Here is a 26,400-nt window from a genome sequence, read left to right on the forward strand (position 1 = left end):
TTTAGTTTTTGTACAAAGATTTTGTCATTGCATAAAATGGTTTTTCATTACTAACCCAAGACTTTACATATATTTTTTTATACAATTGTCATGTTTTGACAATTAACCTGATTGATGTTTATTTTTATAATAGAAGCATTGTGTGGTGAAAAAAAACAGGTTTGACTTTCTTTCAGGTGAAATATTTCTTTACCATCTTCAAAATTCAAAAGACAAACGTTTCCAATTCCATTAGGCCCATAATTTCCTCATGGAACACAGTTTGTTGTGTTGCTAAAAATAAAAACATTGTGTCGCAAAGTGAACTATTAAATTAGTTTTAAAGCTGTGGAAGAACAAACTACCTCTTGGCTCTGACAGCTACTCAGACGGAAGGTGTGTCCAAAAATTAAAAACCACAATAGATTTTTTGAAAGAACTGAAACTCGTTCATGCTTTATTGAGCAGAAAAGCAAGTTTGTGAGACTTTAAACCGTGTGAAATGATATCACACTCAAGATATGAGCCATATATGAAGTACATAAACAATAGATTATCATAAAAAATGCTTTAGGCAACATTTAAATCAAATATTTTCTCCTCCCTTTGACAACTCGCCCAAGGCAAAAACTATGAACATGTTCACACACATCTAAGCACATTTTTTTCTCACGAGAGAAGGGTTCAATTTGAGTTATAGAGTGAACACTCTGTAACTCAAGTGCACCATTGATTTGTGTAAATAATTATTTCAGGTTCTACTTCCTTGTTCTGTTCTATCTGAAAACTGGCAGTGCTGAAAAGTTCTAATATTTAACTTCAGTAGAATATCTGAAAACTTGGCAACTTCTAGAAGAGAAATTATGTACACTAACGCTCAAACGTTTGGGGTCACCCAGACAATTTCGTGTTTTCCATTAAATCTAACAATTTCCATTAACAACTAATAATTGCTCAAGGGTTTTCCAATCATCCATTAAAAGGATGGTGTACTATTTATGACGTCTTTTAAAGTAGTTTGGCAATTGTTTTCCCATTAAAGACATTTTGTAGCCATATCCATGTGTATAGTTTGCTCACCACTAATAGAAGCACGCTGCTCACATCTGGCGGCAATAAGCCAGCACTGCATTTTGGAAAAAGGATATTAAAACTGCAATAGAATTGCTTGTTAACTATTAATAAATTAGGATAATTGCACATTTTACGTTCTCTGCAATATGTTGGTATTTATTCTCCCCCCCACCCACCACCATTGTAAAGAAAATTATGCGGCGTCCCCTTTAAGGCATCTGCGGTAGCCGGGCGCCCAATCGCGGCGCGTAAACTGAAACTTGTTGTGATAGGCTAGCAGCTGAGCTAACGGCTAACAACTAGCTTTTCCCCTCACCCCGTATCACTCTTGATAAACAATTATCAAGTCGTCGCTACATATCGCGTCGTCCTTGAACCACAAAAGATGACTTCTGTACTGGTAAGAGAGTTTATAAAGTTATCTGTTAGCCGAAGTTGAAGTTGCGTCTCTTTTAAGTAGCAACTGACGTAAAACGGACGTCACAAAATAACGTTGACATTTGCAAGACTATGTGAAACTGTTCTTGTATTTCTGTTGTCCACGTTAGTTTGAGGGAGTCATATTTCAAACTTTTTTTTTTGTTTTTTAAATGTTCGTGACATGTCACGAGCACACAAAAGGCAGTACGTTACGATTTGCCGGAGTGCAGGAGCATACTGTAATGTTGTGCAGAAGCTGAATGAAGAATGAATGACATTAATTCATCAGTACTTTTTGGTTGGAAATGAAGGATTATGGAAATAAGTGTTTTATTGATCAGTTCTTTCCCTGGAGAACACATGATTGTTGAGCATCTAAAGCCATTTAATGGTGCAACTCTTCATTTGGTAGTTCATAGTTCAAAATTTGTCTTGGGGGGAAAAAATGTACATATATAGATGCAACTCCTTTAGCGTCAACTCTCGACGCCATATTTGTCAAAGTTTCTCATGATGATGCCGAGCTCCAGCTCCACAGTGCCCATGGCGGCGGTGTGCAGCCTGTATCTGTCCGCCCCACTGTAGATCAGATCGGGGTTCTTGAGCTGTGGTCCGCCGCCGACGAACCTTCGCGATAGCTCCTCCTGCCAGGAGCCCAGGGGCCTCCACGTACAGCAGCTAATTCGATGATGTCCCGGGCTGGAGGGGACGTGGCAGTAGCCGTAACCGAACAGCTCGCACCGACCAAACGAATCCTGGTGCCACACCTGGAGGTGGATCTTAGGCCAACCTTGGAGACCCTTGGTGGCGTAATGCAGGTCGATGGGATGGCACCAGTACGCCATGTCTCCTGTCTGCGGGCAGTCCACTTGAGTTTGACCCTGCTTCAAGCCGGAGAGATGTCGCCACGCCCCACCAGTGTGAACCCCCCATTTGCAAAAGAGGCTGTTCTGAGGGAAGCCCGTTGCCCCGACCAACTGACCTATGATGTGCAGCTCGGCCATGGCACGAAAAATCCACACTGGCGTGACAAAACCACTCTTTATATCCACATCGCACGCGAGCTATATAGCTTGCGGGCGTCACAGGGGCACGTCCATGCACAACACCGTTCGTGCAGGGACGCTCAGTGCCCCGCGTTTTGCATGTCAGGCGAACTGAAATGGATGAGCGGAGTCCGTCAATTTACTATCGAAAAGACGAACAATTTTGTGCAAGGCCGCGATGGATGCATAAATCTAAAAGCTAGGCGGAGACGAACAAATCTGAAGGAGGATCTACTTCTTCTTCGCCGCTTGGAAGCGTATCCAATTGGAACAGCGCCACCATGCGGGTATAAGGCTGATAAAGATGAGCCGGCACAGTTTCATAAATGATAAGATTTAATGAAGGAATTTGTCACTGTGAATGTGTAGAGGTACATTATAAGCAATCTAGATAATAAGTCGGAATTTTTGTGGCCATTGCAGACAAAGCAGTCTACAGGCATGTGTCATGTTTTGACTCCATTGGCAGTCTATTAAGTTCATGCAAAATCTTCCATTGTTGCTTAATAATTCATGCTACATCAGTATGCTGGGTAATATTTAAAATTGTCTCCTTATCCATATAGCATGACCCGACACTTGAGCGTAATTTCAAGGGCCACAAGGGCGCCGTGACGGGTGTGGACTTCAGTAGCAACATGAAACAGATCGGTAACTGTTCTAATATCTCATTCATTCATAAATTAGTGTTTTAATTTGAGTTGAGTTTCCTGACAACTGCCCTGGATTGTCATTCTCCAGCCACAAGCTCCACAGACTGCAGCGTGATGATCTGGAACATGACACCTCAGAGGCGTGCGTATCGTTTTGATGGGCATGAAGACGCCATCACCTCCATCCAGTTTTCTCCTTCAGGACATCTGGTAGCCTCTTGTTCCAAAGACAAGACTGTGCGCCTTTGGGTGCCCAACATGTAGGTTTTTTTTTCTTTTTTGCCAGGATAGGAATTTAGTTATTTTTTCTTGGTATGTTATTTACTGTTTGATTTAAAGAGTTTGGGTTAAAAAAAAACAAATTATTGTCAAGTAAATCTTCACATTTTGAAGACAGCTTATAAAAGCAGAGGAAAAAGTTTACACGCAATATTCATCACCTAGTCGCGTTATTTTAATTTTGACTGTCAGCAATAAAACCTATTGCTTTGTGGGTTTTACAGGAAGGCTCAGTCAACTGTATTTAAGGCTCACACAGCCACCGTGCGAAGTGTGAATTTTTCCTGGGACGGTCAAGCTCTTGTCACAGCATCTGATGACAAGACGGTCAAAGTGTGGTCTGTCCATCGACAAAAGTTTCTATACTCTTTCAACCAGCATATCAACTGGGTCCGCTGTGCAAGGTATAAGACTTTTTCCGATCCCAAATTGCACCCTCATTTTTAAATATACGCATTTCTTCCAGGTTTTCTCCAGACAGCCGCTTGATCATTTCCTCCAGTGATGACAAAAGCATCAAGCTGTGGGACAGGAACAGCAAGGAATGTGTTCATTCTTTCTACGAACATGCAGGGTGAAAATTTTTTTTTACAAGAATTTGACCAATGTCTTTTCATGATGTATTAAATTGATTTTCATTTTGTCTTTTATGAAGTTTTGCAAACCACGTGGAGTTTCATCCCAGTGGAACGTGCATCGCTGCAGCCAGCACTGACAACTCAGTCAAGGTGTGGGACATTCGAACCCTTAAGATGTTGCAACATTACCAAGGTAAAGACTCAAGACGCTCGCTATTATTTTACATAATCACAGCCGGTTAAATTTAAGATGACAATCAACTGTTTTTCTGGATTAATTTGCATTCCTATTTTTTTTTTTTCATTTTGTTTGTCTACTGCTTGGTTGTGTTGATTAGCTCCCCTTAGTGGATTTCAGTTGCGAGAAATAATAACGGCAAATGACACTAGACGTTAACAACTCCCCCTCCTCCTCTTCATTATTTTGATTGAGTTCCCAGACTGATGTGATAAAATATGATTCACTTGTTTTAAGTGGCCAAATTGAAATCATTTTTTTTGTTTTGATGCATCCTCATTATCTGTGATTTGGATGTTAACATGGGAACTTCAAAAGTCACAACCGCCCCACCACCAAGTGGTACAATTTGGACTTCAAACAAGCCAAATCTCTTGAAAAGATGAAATTATGATCTGTGTGACTTCAACTTAGTGAGCCTCCAGAGCATTAGAGAGTTCAATCGAGGACAGCCATCAGCTATCATCTTTCAGCCAAGAGAGGGCGCTCGTGGTTCACAAAAAGAAAAACCCTCGCTGTGCTCATTTTGTCTGTCAAGAATCCAATTACTACGGTGCATGTGGACATGAATCAAATGTGATTATAAGAGCTTGCCACAGGCTATTGCAATTGACATCCCCGTTTGTGTGACTGTAAACATGTTGTTGAGCCACCATCAAGCCACAGTGTGGGGAGGAGCATAAAATAGAGTTGGTGGTACATCGAAAATGGCGGAAATAATCGATTCTATGCGGAATTGCTTTGAATTATGCAGGTAGGTTAATTATGAACAACAGGCCTCTACAGGTCACGCGGTGCCTACGGGTCACGTGGTGCTGTGTTTAAGGCTAAGAACAATTTAATAGTATTTAAATATTTGATATGCGTCTTTTGTATTTCTGTGTGCGTTTTCTCTCCAGTTCACAGTGGCGTGGTGAACAGTTTGTCTTTCCACCCATCTGGTAATTTCCTCCTCAGCGCATCCAACGATTCCACAACCAAGATACTGGACCTCGTGGAGGGAAAACTGTTGTTCACACTGCACGGACACCAGGTACAAACACGCGCCTAAGTTCTTTACATCTTGGACATATGTCTTCAAATTCAAAGGAGTTATTTTGCCGATAACTCACGGCATGCTGAGTTTAATTTAGGTTTTTTTTTGGTCAGAGATCACCAGCCTTTTTTTTTTTTTTTTTATAAACAGAAAGGTACCTCCAGTGCTGATTTGACAAAATTGGATCACATTCCATTGAATTTTGTTATTATTAACAATATGTACCATATGTTTGGTCATTTACTTATTTCCCCCTCTTTTGTGTATGAGTACACAGTGTATTTTAATACTTGCCAGGCAAGCAGCCCACTCATACTGACTCATCTCCAGAACAGGACTGTTTCTTCCTCTGTCCGTGTGGCTCCTCTCCTCCTCCTCCTCCTCCTCCTCCTCCTTTTCTTTTTCCTCTTTGTTTCATCTCCTTCCATTTGTCCAACGTCAATTCCACTCTGTCTGTCTGTTGTCACAGCCTTGATATTCTCACTTTAGACTCGTCTGGACTGGCAGGCACAACAACCAGTGGCAACCTATCAATCCAACACAATTCTGTGTCCCGTGTGTGATGTCTTTGTAGGACACTTGTCACTTCCTTGTACTATTTTTTATTTTTTTTTTAAAGATAAATCATATCCCTCTTCTCACACCTCTGAAGTTGTCATCTCACGCACACACTCTCCATTTGTCACATTGTTCTTTTTGGCTCAGCACCGACCCCAATCTGTTCGAGCAGGGAGCTCTCACAGACTATAGTAGAGCCTCTAAATTCAAATGATGTTGATCATTAAGAATAATTGGCTTCTAAAATCATACAAAAAAAACAGGAGACTGTCCAAGGCTTTCCTGTTTTATCATTTCTACTGTGTTTTAACTTTTGTTTACTCCTAAATGGCAGCTGAGAACAGACTCTCGCCACCCACACTGCATACCAGTTTGGCCTGCTCTCATGCAAATTAGCCATGCGGTTAGGCTGCTCAGTACAGCATGATAAAAGTCAACAACAATTAGAATAATAATAATAATGGAAGGACAGAATGCACAGCGGCTTGTCAAACTATATATCATGCACTTTTCAGCTGAATTGTGTTCAAACTCGGTTCGGGGCACCAGATGGAGGCAGGTTGGAGTAAAGAGCGGACAAATGCACATACAGTATTATTGAACGTCTACCCAGAGCAAAGTACAGTAATGTGTGTTCGTCTCGTCCCGGCAAGTGCCAGCCTGGCAGCAGGCATTAGTCAGAGCAGAAACAGAACATACTGTCTGTCATATCGTCGCGTTGCCATAGTGACACTGTCTGCTTCGCTCAGGTGCTTCTGGGAAAGCATTCCTCACACAAGCCGGCCTGTCTGGGTTCCAGCCGCGCATAGGACGCAGCTCCCGTTTTATTATTTCCACTCGCCTCATGTGTGATTTTCATTTCCATTCCTTTGTCCCGACACCCCCAAGGTGATCATTTGCCGGTTCTGACCAGAGTTTGACCCCTGCCCACCTGCGTCTACTGCTTTCTTTATTGGTTCCCCGTGCAGGTTTAGCAGTTAGCAGAGGAGTCGTCAGGTGAGACAAAGATTCAAAGTGATCTCGCCTCTGTTTCTCCGCAGGGTCCAGTAAAATGTGTGGCCTTTTCCAGAACGGGGGAGTACTTTGCCTCTGGAGGTGCTGATGAACAGGTAATAAGTTCAAGTCACTTCTAGCCTTTTAAGTTGCATTTTATCGCAAAACAACATCCCTATAAGCATTCATGTACATGTTGTTTTTGGCAAAAATACGTGACAATGTTATACCGTCCTGCAGGTGTTGATGTGGAAGAGCAACTTCGATGAGCCCAGTGGAACAGCCAACAACCAACAGTCCAACAACCAGGTGCCAGCAAGTTCATAGATAAGCAAAATGAGCGAGTTTGGGAGAATGCCTGTCTGAATGTTCTCAACTTCTTATTTGCTCACTGGTTATGGTCTTCAGACTGCAAACTCATTGAAACGAAATCAATTTCAAATGGTATTACCCCAATTTATTTGCAAAGCAATTTTTTATCCCGCAATAGCAGAATGTTCACATTCAACGTAAATATTATGCTTAAATATTAACATAATCTCACAGGTTCACGGACAGGTTTATGCAAATATTTACAGCTAGTGCAAAAATAAACACATGGCACCCACATGGTACAGATGCCCTGGTGTTTAGTGTTTTCGTGCCGCCTTTTCCCCTCCAAGCGTATTGCAACCTTTGAAGTCTGGCGTATTCCACGTCTCCGGTGCAGGACCATCAATATCTATCTGGTCCTGCACCTTCACTTTGATGTGAAACACTTTCATCCCTATTCCCTGACTTTTATTTGCATATTAATCTATAATCTCTGTTTATGTGATGGCAACATTCTTTAATGCGATCTTCATATAGGTAGTAGGTTGTGTAAGTCTCTTGTAATAACAATTCAAATATCTAGATGAACCCGTTCCAGTGAAAAAAATCTGTTATGGAGATCAAGATGTTTATTATTATATCTAATCACAATACATGAAGGTCTCCTCAACAATTCATCCCTAAATTGACGTTTAAAGTTGATCCTAGATAATGCACTGACTATTTTCTCAAAAGATAAACAAGGTCGTAGGGTATTGCGGCTATTAGCTCTCTTTAAATATTAAAATGCATCGTCAAATATCGCTTTCACACTTAAAAGGCGAAGGTGGTTGCCAGGAGGGGAGGAAGCGTCAGGGAAGGGTTCAGATTTCAATCATTTCCACCTGCCGCAGTGTTACTTACATCAACAAGGGCAACGTCAAGGTCCTCACAGGCGCAACACTCAGCATCCTTCTTGCCTATATTGATCGCTCTCCTGCCTACGGACCAGAGCCACACACTAGGATCAATCTTTGAACTTTCTCATACCCGATTGGTCACTTGCCTCAACAAGTGCAATCAAGTGTGTATCTGTTCGCTGAAATTTTAGAGTAGCTAGCTTTAATTGTCGGGATTGCATCGAGTCACGTTGGGGAAATGCAAGATCAGAACCAGAAGGAGAATCTGAAAACCGGACTAAGATGTTTTATTACCCTCAACTGGGCTCCTTTTGATTAAAAAAAAAAAAAAAAAAAAAAGGGCATCTGTCAATTGACTGACACTTTATATACAGTACATGACAAAATGTTATATTATATACAGTACATGACAAAATTGTAATCATTTTTTTTTAAAGCTTTGGACATACACTGTCATTGCCCTTTTAAAAAGAGTTTTGGGAGGATAATGTTTTTTCTCAATTTTTTAAACCCTCAACTATCCTGGAAAAGTACACATGTACTTGTATTCTCTATAAAATAACGGTCAGGTGCTGTTAGCTTTCCAACCCAAATGCTAATGCTCCTGGCTCCAATGGTTTGGGCCTAATGATTTTAATCACTAGAATAATTAATAGAGAACTAGCCAGTTTCAAAGGAGATTTATTTCTTTGTGTTAGATAACCAAAATAACTCTGGACTTTGCAAGAGTAGCGAAAGAGCGGCGGGGGTCAGAGCGAAAGGTCATTTGCCTGAAATTGTATTCATAACTGCCAAGCAACTCAGCAGATACCCACCGATTGCATGAAATGTTTTTTTAACTTCAATAATACCATCAGATCAGGCTGTAATTAAAACCATAGCAAAATTAATTGAAGCATTACATAAAGCTTCTACTTAGGACTTTAAAACCATGTGTTCCTCTTATAAGAATACAAACACATGTGAACATTATTTAAACAATGTGCCATTCTAATTAAGGTTGTTTTTCCTGTGCTTTCATTCATCTCTTTTTTTTTTCCTGAATTGTCACCTGCAAATTGTAACGTTGGCATCCATGCCTGGTGACGCACCAGGAAAGTGCCACCTTCCTAGGTTTTTCTTTTCATGTATTATTTATCCATTCAGACTTCATTATTCATAGCGCCTCTTTCATCTGCCACGTGTGTGTGTCGCCTGAGAGGGAAGGGACGGAGTGAAAAAATGTCACCCTCTCGCTTAAACAGTAGTCGCTTAGAAATGGATTTCAAACGCTTTATGGATTTAGGCGTAAACAACCAACAAGCGGAGTTCTAATAACGGGAGGTAAATCTTTCTCACCTCGCGTCCCTAGGAAGTCAAGCGGGATGATGCGGGGAATAGAACGCGTGAAAGTGTTCTGCCGCCAGAATGAACACAGATAGCTCGTTAAATACAATTTTATTTTTCCAAGCATTGTGGATACATCGAATAATTTAACGGAAACTATTACATATATTCAGGCATATTCACATGTAGTGACCCGGAAATTATATTATTCTTTCTCAGGATTTTCATACCAAGATTTTCTCATCATACGTATTTGATTTCTTAGTCCTCAAATGCACTTTTATTCAGAATAACTTCAAGTGGCAGTGACACATATTCTTTCCAAGACAATTAAAACCTCCTATCTATGTTTTTGGAAGATCCTTCCCGGCTATGCTCAGAATCCACTCCCAGCCCAATACAGCTTACGGTTACAATTAATTTCATCAAAGATTAAAGATTAAAGATTAAAGTCCCAATGATCGTCACACACACACCTGGGTGTGGTGAAATTTGTTCTCTGCATTTAACCCATCCCCGTGTGATTTTAATCCATCCCCTGGGGGAGAGGGGAGCAGTGAGCAGCAGCGGTGCCGCGCTCGGGAATCAGTTGGTGATCTAACCCCCCAATTCCAACCCTTAATGCTGAGTGCCAAGCAGGGAGGCAATGGGTCCCATTTTTATAGTCTTTGGTATGACCCGGCCGGGGTTTGAACCCACAACCTTCCAGTCTCAGGGCGGACACTCTACCACTAGGCCACTGAGCTGGATTGACTAATGAGAGAAATGCATGGAGGGAAAGGCTGCTCACAGTTGCAGCTTACCCCCCTTGGGAATCAACTCCACAGGGAATTCCAAACTAGCGCATTTGATATGCTGATCTGGTTATGTGCTTGGATGCGAGGCTGCATGCGTGATAATTTGCCAGTCATGAGCACGCCACCAGAAACACTGAGGCCTGTTTGTTCAAGACGATAAGTCCGCTTTTAAACAAAGCTCTTGCCCGGTCGAAGACCGAGAATGTGTGTGAGGCTGTACAGATTCTGATTTCCTCACTGCTGTGGGAAAAGAAATGAGTGCATGTGTGTGTGTGTACGAGCGCCATCCATAGCTGACAGGCAGATCAGCTCTCTCTTATCGCATCCGTCCTAATCTTCCCCGCCTCCCCCCCCCTCGTCTCTAGCTTCACATCTGGGTCTTTCTCCCCGCTCACGTGTACAGGCAGACGATCCGCACGCTCGCAACAGGCTCCCCTTCACAGCTCAACACACATGCACACTCCACCGCACTGCACTGCACGGCTTTAGGATGCGGAGGGACAGACTTTAGTAGAAGCATGAACTTCTGTTCCCCCTTCCATTGTTTTCATTGCGCTACTGCACAGTACATGCATATAACTGCAATATTGAGAAGTTACTGAAAGCGAGTCTTTGAAGGCCCTGTTTTGCTTGGCATGATGTGAGATCCAAAATCTTCCAACTTTAAAAGATGATGTGATGTAGAGTTGACTAAAACATAATAAAAAATGATAAATATATGGGCACGTTTCGTAGACCAGTGAAATAATCCACAAGATTTATGAAACAGCTTTTACTGTTCTGTATGTGGGTCTTTCATCGTTTCTTTAAGCTTTCTATGATTAGGATTACGTCAACAATGGGAAATTGATTGCATTTGCCAGCGGGAGCCGGAAAGGGGAACATGAGAGAAAGAGCGGAGGAGATGGACCTGGGCATACTTGAAGACTAGATCGCAACAGGAGTTAAAGAGGGCAGATAATGGGCCAGTAGAGCAGGAGAACAAACGGGAGAAAATGGGGAGTGAAAGGTAGGAGCGTGAAGAAAAGGTGCAGTTGTGTGATGCAAAAGATAGAAAAAGGGAAAATGAAAGAAATGGTTGCGTTTGCTCACATGCAGCCTCTTTGGAATGACGTAAGTCGATGCTATGGTGGTGACTATCTTTTGGGTCCATTTCCAAACTTTCCTCATTTCTTTGGCGAAGTGCAAACTGTAGTCTTTTGACGTGATTTGTGGATCTTTGAATTGGCTCAGGATTGACTCAGGTCCTTAAAACGTCAAGCTGCCCTACCCATGGAGACCTGCTTTAATTATTGACAGAACATGGAAATCCTCCACATATCTAAACCAGGGTTCCAAAGCAGAACCTCAATACCCCTTTTGGTCTTGCAGTCCCATTGTTTGAATAAGAATGTACGCTTTTGCTAACGGCACACATTCTTCTATCATTTCTCATTTTATACATGTCCTGGAACATGTGTAACTTATAATGGTAATGCTAGCTGGGTGAAAGCATGCCAATGAGGCAGACTGCATGACTTCAGAGCTTTGGCACCTCAATAAAATGCCCCCGCGAATGTTATGAGTAACACCTGGGTTGGAAAAGAGCCTCATAGCCTTTGAGAGTTTTTCAAGTTTCAGCCTCCTTTTGTATCAAGTTATAAAACCCGGCCATGAGCTTGTGTCCCAGCTTGTGTCCGTCTCCTCTCATAAAAACGTTCTCTTCTTGAGTGTCACTCTTTGTGTAGTGCGCCATGCAAGGTCCATTGATGGATTGCTGCTTTCAAATCAAAGTTTCATTTGGGCCTCAGGAAATTTTCCACTGTTGGTTTTCCACTTCAGGTGATTCATTAGTCAGGGTGGTGCTGGGTCGGTGTGCGTATACACTTTGTGTTTGCATTTGGCCACATCGAGGTTTTGCCTGACTGGCGTCTGTCGTACAAAACTTGCTGTGTAAAAATGTCACCTGAAAATATAACGAATACACACAATTCAAAAACATTTCCTTTGTCTATTCGTGACTTCCAAATGAAAGAGCAATGCATACGAAAATCAGGGCAGAAGAAAATGTCCCATTCCAATTTCAACGGAGGCGATGTAAACCGAATACAGATGTGAAATCTTGAGGAGGGGGAATGGAAAACAACGGAACGGTAATAAATCAGAATGCCACATGCTCTACTGTTGCTTAATGCATATGATAATGTGAATCAGATGCCAAAGTGTGCGCCAGATAATATTAGTGAGGCATAATGTACCGTAATGACGGGCTGTATTTTTCACAATCACCGTATAAACACCGCTGAGGGAACTTGAGGACATTGTCATGCCTTCCGGCGTTATAAGAATATGTAGATGTTATACTGATTTGTTTTACATAAACTGTTTTGGTTGGCCTGCGGTGACCCCTCACAGCATAAACTCGGAATACACCGAGACCACTTTAAATTTCAGATGAAAAGTGATTGTTCAAAAACACAAAATATGATTTTTTTTTCAACAGTTCTAAATCCAACAGTTTTAAAGTAACACATTTTCACTACTGACATTTTAACATGAAATCTGTCAGACTGTCGTTCTCCTCCTTTTGGGTTACTCCCAATTCTGGGGGAAATAAGTCTGTCACTACCGATGTATAGTTCGGAAGTACATGTTGGAGCGTGCGCTTCGTGTTGAGCATAATTATTTTGTTTGGTGCGGAAGGTAGTCTTTTGCCACCCACACTGAGCTGCATACTCTCGTTCTTAGTTTTCAATCACTTAGGTGTGTTGAAATAGCTTACCTCCATGAGTTATCCTTGCACATTTATTTAGTTATAGGGTGTACCTCAGTTTCCTGTTACTGGTTAGGGCTTAAACATCAGGTTTAGAATTTGGCGTCAGGCTTAGACTTGTATGTTTTAGTTAAGGTCGGGGTTTCAGTTTTTGGGATTTAAGGTTCGAGGTTGAAGCTCAGGTAGTTTTTTTTTAGTTCGGATTTCAGTTTAGGGTTTCAAATTAGGGTTCATCTCATTTTCTTTTCGTTCCAACACTATCAGTCTCAAGTTTAAGGTTTTGAGACACAGGTGTCAAACTCAAGGCCCGGGGGCCAGATGCGGCCCGTCACATCATTTTATGTGGCCCGCGAAGACAAATTGTGCATCAAATTCGTGTGTCATTACTAGAATTGCAAATTGTCTTCACTGTTAATAATATCTTTTTTTAAAATATTTGACCAGTTTTTACTCGTTTGATTTGAAAACGAGTTATTTGTCAGTTTGTTTTGTAGCTTTTACTGTATATAATATGAGGTGCTCATACATTTATTTGGGTTGACAGTCATAATGGCCCTCCGAAAGAAGCTATGACTACAATGCGGCTCGCGAAAAAAATGAGTTTGACACCACTGTTTTAAGATGCTGACTGTGTTCCCGTTTCCTGTGATTTTAGGCCTCAGATGAAACCCGAACTGCTGCCAAAATGGGCCCTCGTCACAGTGGAACCATGCATCCTCACGCCTACAGAAGTTCCAGCACCACTTCCAGCCACATGACTTCGAGTCCCACCCACGCAAAGGTCCACGGCCCGGCTCAACCCTCGCTCCAAGAAACCCATGCCAATGAGGAAACCATCAGCCCTAATCTTACAAGCACACTTGAACACATTATTGGCCAACTGGATATTCTCACGCAGGTAAGCGGACGTCGGGCTCAGCTTTGGAGGAACGCAAGCACCGCACCACCCACTCATGCAGTAGAGAACAAAAGCTTCCTTTTACTTCTCAACTTGGAGGACAGAAATGGTTTCAGCGACAAAAACACGGTTATGATTACATATGGTGCTTGGCACTGCTTCTAACTGCTTGATTAATCACATTTTGTTCAGTACATTACCACTCAAAAACTGTTCAGAATGGACTTGGTTGTAATTCTCAGTTTTCATTGTCAGCAGCAGACCCTTTGTGTCGTTTTATCTATATTTCATTCATGAATTATGGATGCTCAGATAACAAGAGCAGGTATTTGTCGTTCCCCATTCATAGCAGCAATATTTTATATCTGACTACTTTAGGTAGCTTTGGCTACCCTATATTGTGGAACTTGGGTTGGAGAGTCTACAAATTCCAAGCTGAAGACATGCCACATAGGAATCTTTGCAGTCAAAACATATGAATGTGTAGAAACCTGCATGGGATTCTGCAAAAAAAAAAAAAAAAAAAGTAGCAAATAGCTCCGCGAAGCAGGCTGCAGCACGCTTTGACACCACTTCCACATTTCACCACCAATACACATTTCCTTCAAATCTGAAAACTCAACATGACGACCGGAATATCTGACACAATGACAAGTCACGGAATGAACTCTGACCTTTGCTGTCTTCACATGTCAAGTTGTTTGGCCCGTTTCACTCTAATTTCTCTCTACCACTTTCCAATCCCACCGGCCAGCTATCAAATAAGGCAAACGTGAGCATATTCTAACAGCCATGCTTTTAGGAAAGCACGGATAACTGCCGATATTTTCTTCCTTCGCCATTCAGCTCTTTGTGATTCTCACAGTCGAGGAATCTGAGGGAAGCGAATGAATTATTCAGCATACGACAGAAGCTTGCAAAGACACACTTTGCTGTCTTAGCTGTTTTTCACTTGTCCACCCAGCTGTTGGTTGTCTTTCCCCTTCTATATGTACTGTGTAAGTGCTATACATCACTCTATACTGACTTTTTCTTTTTTTTTTCCACTCAAGCCAGAGTACTTATTGAATGTCTTCCATCAAGTCGTCCTATGAAAGCATCGCAGGGAAGTTAAGCCGCCATTTCTAGAAACATGTTCCAATACATTCCAGAGATGTAACCAGAGAATAATCTCTGATTAACGAGTCGGTTTTCCTTTTCTAGAATATGTCACGCTAATGGCATTGGCCTAAGCCTTTATTATACTTTTTAACTAATACTAGTTCTCACACTATCAAAAGTCATTTTTATTAAAGGAGCGACAGTTTTAATAAGCCCATGCATAGAAAATCTCATTCCCATTGCTTCGTGAATACACTTGAAAAGCTGACCTTCCTCCTTTGCATAAGGTTTTTGAGCTTAATGTCCTTGAGCTATGCTAGCGTATAATCTTAGCATGTTAACAATTTAGGGTATGTCGAAATGAGACAAAGCGAGTAAAAAAAATGGACTTTCCTTCTGGTATTGAAAATTTTTATGCTAAGAACATATTGTAGAAAGAATTTCTGTACACACACACACACACACACAAACACAACACAAATACCCCCCTCACTGTATATTTGGGTCATGTGACTTCGACTTAACATGAGGGTTGTGTTTTCAACTCGTTTTGTATTTTTTATTCCTCACTTTCCGACTGAAGCGGTGAGATATCAACATCTTTTGGGTCAGACATCGCGTGGGCCGTAGCAAAGCGATGAGACTTTGCGTGTAACACAGGCCGATAACGCTGAAGGCGATGGGGAGTATAATGCATTCAAGAGTGAAAAGAAAAACGGCTCGCTCTATTTTAGGGGGCATAAAGATTTGGTTCCTATCCTAAATGAAAACTATAGACCAGTGGTGTCATGTTGCCACAGCCCGGGGACGCGTGCACAATCACACAAATGACATTCGTAAGGGTGAGGACTGAGGGGGCCATATCAGGTTGGTAAGATAAACAGGGTATTATTGATCGAGAGAACACAGACTGGGAGAAAGATAGACACGCCTTGGATGGATTGAATAACAGGAGATGCCTCCACTGATGACCCCAAAAGAAAACGCCCCTCATCCTCCCAAGACCAAGCCTTCAGACGGCAATTTACTCCGAATTTGTTTGCCGGTTCATACCTTAAAATTTGACCACAATCCATTCTGGCAGAATTTGATTTGGTCATCTTTCAAAACAGTATTTCATGTTAGGAGTAATTATATTGGGAATAATCGGTTCCATGGCGCATACAATAACACTAAAAACCCCTTTTCAATATTCTAAACCTTAATGAAGAAACATACCAGGGCTTTTCAGCCATTTTGTCTTTTAAAATACAATTATATAATACTTTGATCAGCGTCCTGTACGAGATATCACAGTAGTCCAGTACTGTTTGATCTCCTCTGGAATTCTGCATGCCCTGATGTTCTGCCAACTGTCTCAAAATTTTTGATTTGTGCAGTTGGAAGGAATAACAAAGTGGTTTAATCCGTGAAGTCTCCAAGTCCATGTTTTTAGTTCAAGCTGAGACTCTCCAAACTTCGCTTCAGCTTTACTTTTTGGGATCTTTACAAGCATCACTCGGATCCAGTTGCAAAATACAGGCTGCATTTTTTTTTCTCTCCATACTACTCAATTTGGCCAGCTTCTCACAGCAGTGAAAGACACCCGAGACCCCCACAAGTCTGACAATAACCTCATGGAAAAACTCTGTTGAATATCAAACCAAAAAATATATCTCTGAGCAAGAATCTGATTACTATCAGGGCCCGCAATATTCATTCGGTGTAGGACGGTTTCATAACACATACTAATTACTTTGGCTAACATGTTCCCTTTGCCTCGTGTGGAGTAATAAAAAAAACCTTCAGGGTCCCCTTCACTTAATTTGTTCAGTAATGAGGGCATCATTCATTTTTCATGCAACATTATACCTTAAATGAGTTATCACGTAACCGTTTATGTCAGAACCAATTCAGCAGGAGATTTAATGGTAGCATTTTAATACTTGATCAAGAACATAATTGACAAAATAGCACTGACAAATGTTTTCACTGCTATTCATTACAGAGCAGCGTCGACGCATTTTTGAGCTTTTTGACAGATCTCACAGATATTACTCAAAGTCGCTTCTTTGCCGCACTGTGTTTGTCACCAGGCAACACAAGGGAGACATTCACAATCATGTTACTGTTTTCCGCTTCCTTGAGATGATCAATTTTTTTTTTGCAGAACCGTTGTCGTAAAAGTGCTGGCTGGATGATTTGTGATCGTTATTACACTGCCCCGGCTTTGCAATGGGACACCAATGTTCTCTTGTCTTGAATGTCTTCAGGCACTACTCAAAATTCAAATAACAAATCAATCCGTCATGGGCAAAAACAAAGAAAATCAAATGAAAGCCAAGCAACATCTACTCATGTTATTGCAGTCACAAATAATTCAATCAAGGAACGGCTCAGCCTTGAACTTGCCAGACCACTGGCACCAGCAACATGTGCTTGGTTCATTAGAGAACGGCTGGATGATTTCTAGTCTGTTATTTACCTTAGTTGCAGTGAATTGAGAGTATTTGACAAGTGAAGTGCGCAAGGCTTAAACTCATCTCAATCTTGAAGGTGTCAGGACAGTTGTGTTCTAAATAGAGTGGAAGCACAAGTAGAAATGGTTTAGCTCACAGATGTCAAACTCAAGGCCTGAGGTCAAATTTGGTCCGCCACATCCTTTTATGTGGCCTGCCAAAACAAATTATGTTCATCGAATTATCTTGCTGAAATACCAGCAAAATCTAAATTGTTTTGAAATGAAAACAACTTAAAGAGTGTTCATCTTTGGAGTTTCTATGGATTTTGCTGAACTGCTGAATACACCGATCTATATTCCACATATTCTTGAGTATCTTGTGCCAGGCAGAAGCAGATCTTTTCTAAGCAATAATGTTCCGCACTCACGGCGCTTTCAAAGTACACAAACTGCCTCATTCACACTCACACAATTGCGGCCATTATTTGTCCATCACTGTCACGCCGGCGCGGCACGTCCTTGTCTAACATGCCTCCTCTGTCCTCTCCCTATCCATCTCCTTCCTCTCTTCATCTCGCTTCCCTTCCTCCTCATCATCATCCACCTCTTTCTCCGTCCAGACGGTGTCCATCTTGGAACAGCGGCTGTCACTGACAGAGGACAAGCTGAAGGAATGTTTACAGAACCAGGTGGCGTCTCAAGCGCAAACGTTTCCAGACGAGGGGAGCTGGACACCGGCCGCCCCGCACTGAGCCTCGTCGCTCGAGATGCGGCAGGGACAAATGTTGCAGAGGTGGTTGTTTGCGACAAAACTCTTTTCTGCTGATGAAGTGTGTTTACAGTAGGCGACGTTTTCCTGCTTGCCTAAGCGAGACCTTTTTTTTTTTTTTTTTTTAAGCTGTTTTGGACAAACTTGGCATCAAATAGCAACCAAAGCTTCATTCACAATTTAAACATTTGATGTGAGTTCATCCTCTTTCAAAAGTAACGTATCATAAGAAGACTGATTCCCTTAAAACCATCTATAGGTCTATAGACCGTCCTGTAGATTCCTTGGTCAATGGCAATTGCCGCTTCTGTTACCATGACAACTCACAGACACACATAAGGACATCAAAATATTTATTTGTGGAGGTAGCATTTCCTAAACTACACTATGTGTACATAACAGCTTGTAGTATATGAGCCATCAATATAAAGTACTATAGGCCCATAAAATGGCTCCATATGTTCTCGTTAAGTGAAAGCTAATCTCGGGGTGCTTTTTGTATATTTGGATTTGCTTTCTGTACTCGAACTACAACGTGACTTTTACTGTTGTAGCCCAACCTTCATCTTGTGTTTTTATCCTTTTTTTTTATTCCCTTTCCTACTTGAAATTAAAGAGACTCCAGATGCTGTTTCATAACTCCCTGCAAGTCCATTTGTTGTCATTACTTTTGCCAGGGCGATGATGTCATCAACAGTCACGCTTTAAGAGGACCATTTCCTCCGCTGACTGGTCCTCGGAGCCAAAGCGGTTGTCCGACACATCGTGACTTTCCTTTGTTTTGTTGTCTTCAGCAAGAGATGTGGACAGCGTGAGTCGTGAGCTTTGTCATCTCAAGCGCATGGTGAGTCACTTTCACCACCTCCTTTGCCAAATTTTTGAAGTGTATTAGGCCGGGCTTCCGCCAAGTAATACTCTTCAGCCCGCCAACTTTGGTTTCCCTCGGAGTGCCGTGCGTAGGCAGGATAGAACATCCATCGACACCATACACATCAGTTGTTAAGGTAGATTGTTTGGAGATCTGGAAGAAATTATTAGATTTGCCAAAATGAAGAACTTAATTATCCTTGCAAATCACTCTTCACCCCAAGGTCTCAAAAATGTCACAGATTCAAACACCATTGTCATGTGTATGTTAAGACTTCAACAGGAAGGAAAAGGAAAACATTTTCAGATGTGGCCTGTTTATGGGCATCATTAACATACTGTGATTGGAAGGCAAAGATAAGAAAAAGTTATTTTAAAACATTAATAGAAACATAAGTAGAAACTAAGAAACCCCAAAGTCTTTATGTCTCATTCCAGTATTATATGCACAACCTGGCTGCTTTTTTTTTTGCTAAATCAGCACTTTTATTTTTAGTAGCCTCAATGGAAATGAGCTTGAGGTTACACTCACAGACACAAACAGCGATTTTTTTTTTTTTTAACCCATGGAACAAATGAGTTGACGCAGAACACGGTGGTCCAGGTCCCAGGTCAGTCCCGAGAGCGGCGTGTGGCGTCACGAGAGGAAGAGGGGTGGGGGGAACGTATTAATGACTGACTTCTTTTAAAAGAAGCCAACTCGGCCTCTCTTGCACCCGTGGAAAAAGAAGTAAAACACAAGCGGAGTTCTCGGCTGCAGGGCCCACTCTTCCTTCCTGTCTGGGGCATTCTCAGACACGCACACACACAAAATACGTCTCCCTTCCGTAACTATGGGCCTCAAGCAGATGGCCTGCCAGGAGCTCTTGTAGAGGAGGCGCTTCGGACTCTGAGAGCAACAATCCTCAGAAAATTTAATGTGATACATTCAGTTGCTTTATTGTGTTACTGTGCTTGACTACCTTATCACGCCCTTCCGTTATTTCATTGTCTTCTTCCACTTCCGCTAATGCAGTACTGTATTTAAAAAAAACAAAAACAGGGCTGTCTTCTGTCTGCTACTGGTTACTGTAATGATGACATTGATGTCGGTGCTTTCCTGACAAGTGTAGGTGTACAAATGTCTGCAGAAATATGTAAAAAGAGTCTTGAGAGTTGGCCTCTGGAATATGCGGGCCATATGTTGCCTACAAGTGTGTATCTGTGTGTGTGGGAGGGGGGTTGGTGAGTCTATGAGGAGAACATCTGGATATGTTTTTCCTTGTAAGCTGTGGTTGCCGCCACTGCTTGCCTGTGTGTGCGTGTGTGTGTGTGCATGAGCATGTTTTATTGTTATCCTGGTTCAATATGTCAGGGCTTGTACTCTCCCTGTTTTGTTGTTCTCTAAACTGGCATCATTAGTGACAATTCTTGGTTCCCTCTTGGTCTCTGCTGCAGGTATCATTTGGCGTTTCATTGCGGAAGAAAAAAAGAGCAATTTTTTTTTCCCTAAATACATCAATCGCTGAAGTGTATTCTTAGACATACGAGTTCTAGCAACCACTTATAATTTGTCGCTCAGATCAAAACACAGAATTTACAGCTGTGTTTTCTTTCCTTTTTTTCCGTTTTTTAAAAGTGAAGCAAGTAGGCAGTAACAGGACCGCTGCAAGTTGATTGCAATTGTTGTCTAAATGCCAGATACAGTTTGGAGCCTGAGGTCAAGCAATTCCCAATTTTCCACAGGAAATATGCGAATCCCTTTCAAAGTTAGGCCATCAAAAGTGTCAAAATAAGTTCAAAATTGTTTATACTACAGTTGAATTTTTCAGTGATAAAAAAAAAAAGTCTAACAAAGTATCACAAACAGCAAAACATGTTCCTAAATATTGTTCCAATTCAGCTTTATTTTAATTGAATAGCATCAGGGGCTTTCCAAAAATGTCTGCCATAACTAAAAATGCTTGTCTTGACACATTGCTGTGTATCTTTGTTCTCGCTCTCAGCAAGGAAGAGAAAATCCCACCTGGGATGAAAGAAGTGTGCGCTGGTGGCCACATCAAAATATCTTTCAAAGTGCTTGCATGTGCTCGGAAATATGCAGAAAGGCGCAGACGCACATGAAGCGACAGACCCAATGCAGGTCTCTCCTGGGTGATGCAGCATTGCAATCATGGCAATCATGTCTTTTTTCTTTTTTTTTTTTCAGTTTAACAGCTAGCACCGAGCCTTTAATCCCACTGATGGAGCACCACTGAGCGACTGTGTGGCCTTTCCCAATTCGATGAGACCACCTGCTGGGTTTGAAGGTGGGGGGAAAAAAAGCAACACGTGTTAAATCTTTAATTGGAATAATGCTGACATCCTCACATCGCATGCTGCAAACATTTTTATTTGGGTTTCTCTTCAGTAAGGAGTGAATCATAGAAGCATGACTAAAGTGATTATAATAATAAGAATGAAATATTGTGAATTACTGCATGGAACAAATTAATGGAAAAATCGCACGAGACTCTTTGAGCATCTAAAAAAGAAAGTGTTTTGCTTTTTTTTTTATCAACTATTTTTTGTTATGAGGCGAACCAAACCTTTAACTGAATTATAATCAATTTATGTCATTTTAAAATTGTGTCTTGTTTTTAAATGAAGGGTTGGATTTGGTCTATCAAATTCATTGATCAATTGAAAAATAATTGAAAGGTTGATCAATCGTCAAAATAATATTTCGTTTTAGCCCTAATATACTAAAACACTACATATGAAAGGTTATCGTTTGGCATATTCTACTTTTTTTTATTTATTTTACATTATGATGCGAGATTGTTTTGAAATGAGAAGAGCGTTGCATTTCACATGCTTCTTTACAAAGAAGTAGTTAAAGAAAGTCTTATGTACACTCAAAGTCATGTATGAGTGTTATTTAGAAGTTTTAACTCCATGTGACGCACACCACGTTGTGACATCACTGGCTGTTTTCAAAGCAGGAGAAGCCTTTTTCTCGTCATCTCCTTTTGGAACTGAGTTGGATTTGGCCAGATTCCCTAGTGCCTCATTTCCTGAACCCCCCCCCGCCCCACACACACACTCTCACACACACACCCTCCTCCCACCACACTCCCCCAACTCTCCTCGCCACCACTTCAGTCCACTCACCGCAACCCTCCTCTACTCTGGAGACTGAGCCATGCTTGTCGACAGTTGCTGAGGTTTTTTGGCGCTGCGTTGATCTCAACCCACGCCTGGGCTTGTGCTCCGAAACCATCTTTTCCATTCGCTCTCTCAGAGTGAATGGCCGGAGGCGGTACGAATCCAAAGCCATTCACATGGACCTCGTTTACTCAGCCTCAAAGAACAACAAAAATAAAATTCAATTCATCAACTACAAAGTAGAAAGTAAATTAGGGCGTCCATAAAAACTAAAATACCAAAACAAAGTTTCTTTAACTTACAGATGAGTCAATTACAAGTTAAATACTTTAGAGACAATTCTTACGCTTCGATTGCAGATCGGTTTGGGTTGGCATGAGCGTTAGGCTGACTAAATCAAACAATATAAAAAATAAAAATCCTATTTTACACTAAAAAGTCCAAACTTTTCTGCAGTTAGTGGAAGTTTCAAATGCAACCAGAACCCGATTGCGGAACAAAGATTTTGGAGTTCTGAGCTTTACCGTTGTTGGTCTCAGTTTCTGTAAAATAAATTCCCCCCAAAGAATGCGACTGGACTGACTTGTACAGTACATGCTTTTCATTTTTTGACTTCACATACACCATGAAACAGTTGAAGAAACCTTTCATTCTGAAAAAGTGGCCATCTAAAGCCAAGTGCAGTTGCGTCAAGCATATTCCTGATTTAACACACTTGGGTCAGCTCATTTGTCCTGCCGTGCCGCTTGAAAGCACTTCATACGGCAAGCTGTGCAAATGTGCTGGCAGACTGAAAATTGATGACCACTCTTGACAACACACCCAACCCATAAAACAAATTCTCGGATAAGTCGGCTAACACCTGCTACCCTCCCTGCACCTCCGCCTCACCTCATCTCCTAAAGGTCAGCCACTCGCTCATATAATATAGGACAAGGTAGTCATGCAACAAAAAAAGACACTTTGTATTAATGAATGGAATATTTTTATAAATCACCCAACCATAATTTGTCAATTTTAATAAATGAACCTACTTGGTTTATTTAATTTGTCAATTTTAATAAATGAACCTACTTAGTTTATCGAATCATTAATCTTCAACGTTTGAATGTTCTGTAAGCACTGAAATGAGCTACTGACATTGTTGTGTAACATAGCACACTAGTGAGGCCTTAATTAAAAGTCCTGCTTTGTTGTTTACACTGAAATGATCATTATGAGTGACCTTGAAGGCCATACGTCTTTGACCGGGCTGTACTTCCTCCCGTTGTCATGGTAACATAACAAGACGAAGTGCTGTTTGGACACGTGTGTTTTCTTCTCCAACTTGATTCGACTAAGTTAAAAAAAAAAAAAAAAAAAAAAAAAAAAAGATAAATGTTCAAATAAAGGCCTCAGTTAGTTTGGAATGGGAACACATTCAATGTTGATTTTAGTGTCTGCAGGTTAGATGAGTCACTGGCTTTATTAACACTGACGCCTTGACAGACACCTTCTGTGTTTAAGACCATTGCGGGGTTTCTTTACTCACTCGAGCGAAAACACCTGTGAAATATTTTTTACAGTTATATAAAACTATCAGAAAAATAAACAAAGTATATATAATCAGAAAAGGTGCTTTGATCGTTTTAAACACTGTCCATTGATATGACCAGGTTGAGGTGAGGGGTCTTGAGTTGTTCCGCACCAGACTCATCTAAACATGCTTTTTGTGCTTTTGCAACTTCTCCAAACGGCTTCTTCCGCAATATGGTAGCATATAATTCTCCAAAATGTCTGGGGTTATTTAATAAAGGAAGATTGAAGGGTTTCTACCCGCTTCCTGATAGATAATTCAAGAGACGACATGTGAACGGGGCCTGCATGAATCATAAAGTCTGACAAAATCTCATGCTAACATTTACACGTACGCCGAGACCATAAAGATGTCATATTTTCCTTACCAGACCAGTCTGACAAATGTGTGTTGAAGCAAGGAAGCTTTTACAAAGTAATTTCCAGATGATTTGAAAGAAAGAACATCTCTGACATTCTAATTATTGAAATGGTAATTACAGCACATTTGAAATTCACTTGTCACAAGCAATTTTGAAGTTCTAACTCACAATTATATGAAGGAACATATTCATTTTATATACTGTTATAGTTCTAAAGTCAGTTTCCCACATTTGTCCCCTTTAAAAGCAGGAAAAGTCCTTGAAATATATTCCCGTGATTTTCATTCAGTCGCTCGTGTGCGGTGCTCATTTATTTCTCCACTTTCAGGAGTTGGTCTCTTTTGTCTTTCTAGTTTGATCTTGCTTAATGAATTCAGTCGAGAGACTTTACTCCCGTTGAGAGAGGGTTCACGTTGCAAGCACGTGTTCATACCATCTTCAACAAACACACGTGCATATTCGAGAAGGATCTTTGCTGAAAAATCCATAGCTTTGAATATTCTCCTTTGCAATTCCTGAAGACTACACTGAAGTCGCCCAATGACGATTACAGAATCTAATAAATGCCTCTAATATATACCTGATCCAAAACAAAGGTTGTTTTTAAAATATAGAAACGTGAGCATCGGTCTCGACAAATATAACGTGACACATTTCCTAGAAACAATTTAAACGTGTGTGGCGACGAAAGAAGTGGCAGCATTAGCGTGGGCGAGCAGCCTCCACCTACTCAGTCACTCAAACGACAGAACAGACACAAGTGTCTTGCACATTGGTAACATAATAGAAGGCAATTACTGGCCCTGCGACAATCCCAACAATGTGACATAGCAAACGTCACAGGTATTGGGAGAATGTAATTGCTGTTGTATGCAGCTATTCATATACTGTCCAGTTGTTTGTGCCTCCAACATCTCAAAATATCCCTCGACATAAATTAAAGACTTCCTTATATTCAACTTTTGTTGCTAACTGGCGTTAAATAACATTAATAATAATGACAAGAATCATTTTCCCTTTGATTACAGCCATAAAATAAGTTCCTGAGAGGGATGATTTTGAAAAGATCATTTAAGTAATATTCTACTGTTTTGACATAAATGATGCGTTGTTTTTTGTGGTACTTGTCCAAAAAGATTGAGAACCACTGCATAACTCTCCATTGAGGTCCACAGGGACTACGCGCATTCTTGCAAACTCAGCAAAACTCTTCACCATTATGCATGACCAAGGTGCAAAACTGAACAGGTTCAAAAATTAATTCAGTTTTTGCACAAATTCCTCAAGGCTCTCGCAAACAATATGATCACCATCCCACCGCTTATAGGCGCTGCTGGAACAATACATACAGAGTACACACATGCTGAGGCGGGGAAGCGTGGTCGTGCGTAAAGTTCAAAATGTTCCCGTTGGTTTGTACGCAAACGCTAACAGAGCTTGTTGTGTGTGTGGACATGACAGCCCTGAAGTTTTCCCTTTCTTGTTCGTGTACTTGCGCGTGCATGCATGTCTATGTATGTGTGTGTGTTCACTGATGAGTCAAGGGATGCATTGTCTGCAGCTGGTCCTTTCCCCCGATCCCACCCCTGCTCTGTGCAGCTGTGAGGAAATCAAACGCTCCTCTTTCCACCTCCCTCCTCCTATGTCACAACCTGCTGATGTCGTATGAGGTCACTCATGGTGGAGCCTAGAGACAACCCACTGACACTGACCCCATTTAGAAACACATCTCCTAAAAATCACCTCTTGGCTGCGACGAGGGTAACACTGGTTAGCTAAAGATAAATAAATAGGGGCAGAACCGCCGCCCTCAAAATGATGGCCTTTGTTGCTGCGTAATTGCATCAACAAAAATAACGCCATGTCCATCACATCAGTCCAAGACATGGCATGTCAGTGGCGGTGGACTGGTGTACCACAAAACCACAAAGTGAAAAGATGGAAATTTAGATAAATATAGAAAATGGCAGCCGCTTTATGAAAACAACAATCCACGATAGCTGGGGTTATTCAATTAGAAACTGCGCAGTACGTCAAATGTCAACATACTCTGGCAGTCCAGCTGCCTCACTTGCTTTATTTCGTTTTTAACTTGACTATAAAAACTTCTAACGCGGCCGGCAGTTCCCTGTTATGACCAGACAAGCCGCCATCGTTTGTTTTTAACCAGCTGCTGAGTTGACACATCATCCATCGTACATACAAACGATGTATTCCAACCTCCCGCCTTTGATGACGCGCGCCGAGCTAAAGTTAAAGTTGCCGAGCGGCGGCGGTGCGGCCGCAGCAGTTGTTGTGCAGCGACGCGGTTGCGCTAACTGC

General features: G+C 41.4%; 2 protein-coding genes across 2 annotated transcripts; one reads left to right on the forward strand and one right to left on the reverse strand.

Moving 5' to 3' along the window:
• The first annotated feature begins 1,306 nt into the window (after positions 1-1,306).
• On the forward strand, positions 1,307-18,797 carry poc1a (POC1 centriolar protein A). The gene is made up of 11 exons (XM_037251191.1): positions 1,307-1,453; positions 3,086-3,170; positions 3,261-3,432; positions 3,676-3,855; positions 3,918-4,025; positions 4,107-4,222; positions 5,167-5,300; positions 6,902-6,970; positions 7,095-7,163; positions 13,596-13,838; positions 18,000-18,797. The coding sequence occupies exons 1-11, from the start codon at positions 1,439-1,441 to the stop codon at positions 18,129-18,131; spliced, it is 1,323 nt and encodes a 440-aa protein (XP_037107086.1). The 5' UTR covers positions 1,307-1,438; the 3' UTR covers positions 18,132-18,797.
• On the reverse strand, positions 1,787-2,774 carry LOC119122707 (B9 domain-containing protein 2). The gene has a single exon (XM_037251193.1). It carries the CDS (start codon positions 2,475-2,477, stop codon positions 1,950-1,952), a length of 528 nt encoding a protein of 175 aa, XP_037107088.1. The 5' UTR covers positions 2,478-2,774; the 3' UTR covers positions 1,787-1,949.
• Positions 18,798-26,400: the final 7,603 nt, after the last annotated feature.

This window comes from Syngnathus acus, chromosome 5, assembly GCF_901709675.1.
Source record: "Syngnathus acus chromosome 5, fSynAcu1.2, whole genome shotgun sequence".
NCBI lineage: Eukaryota > Metazoa > Chordata > Actinopteri > Syngnathiformes > Syngnathidae > Syngnathus > Syngnathus acus.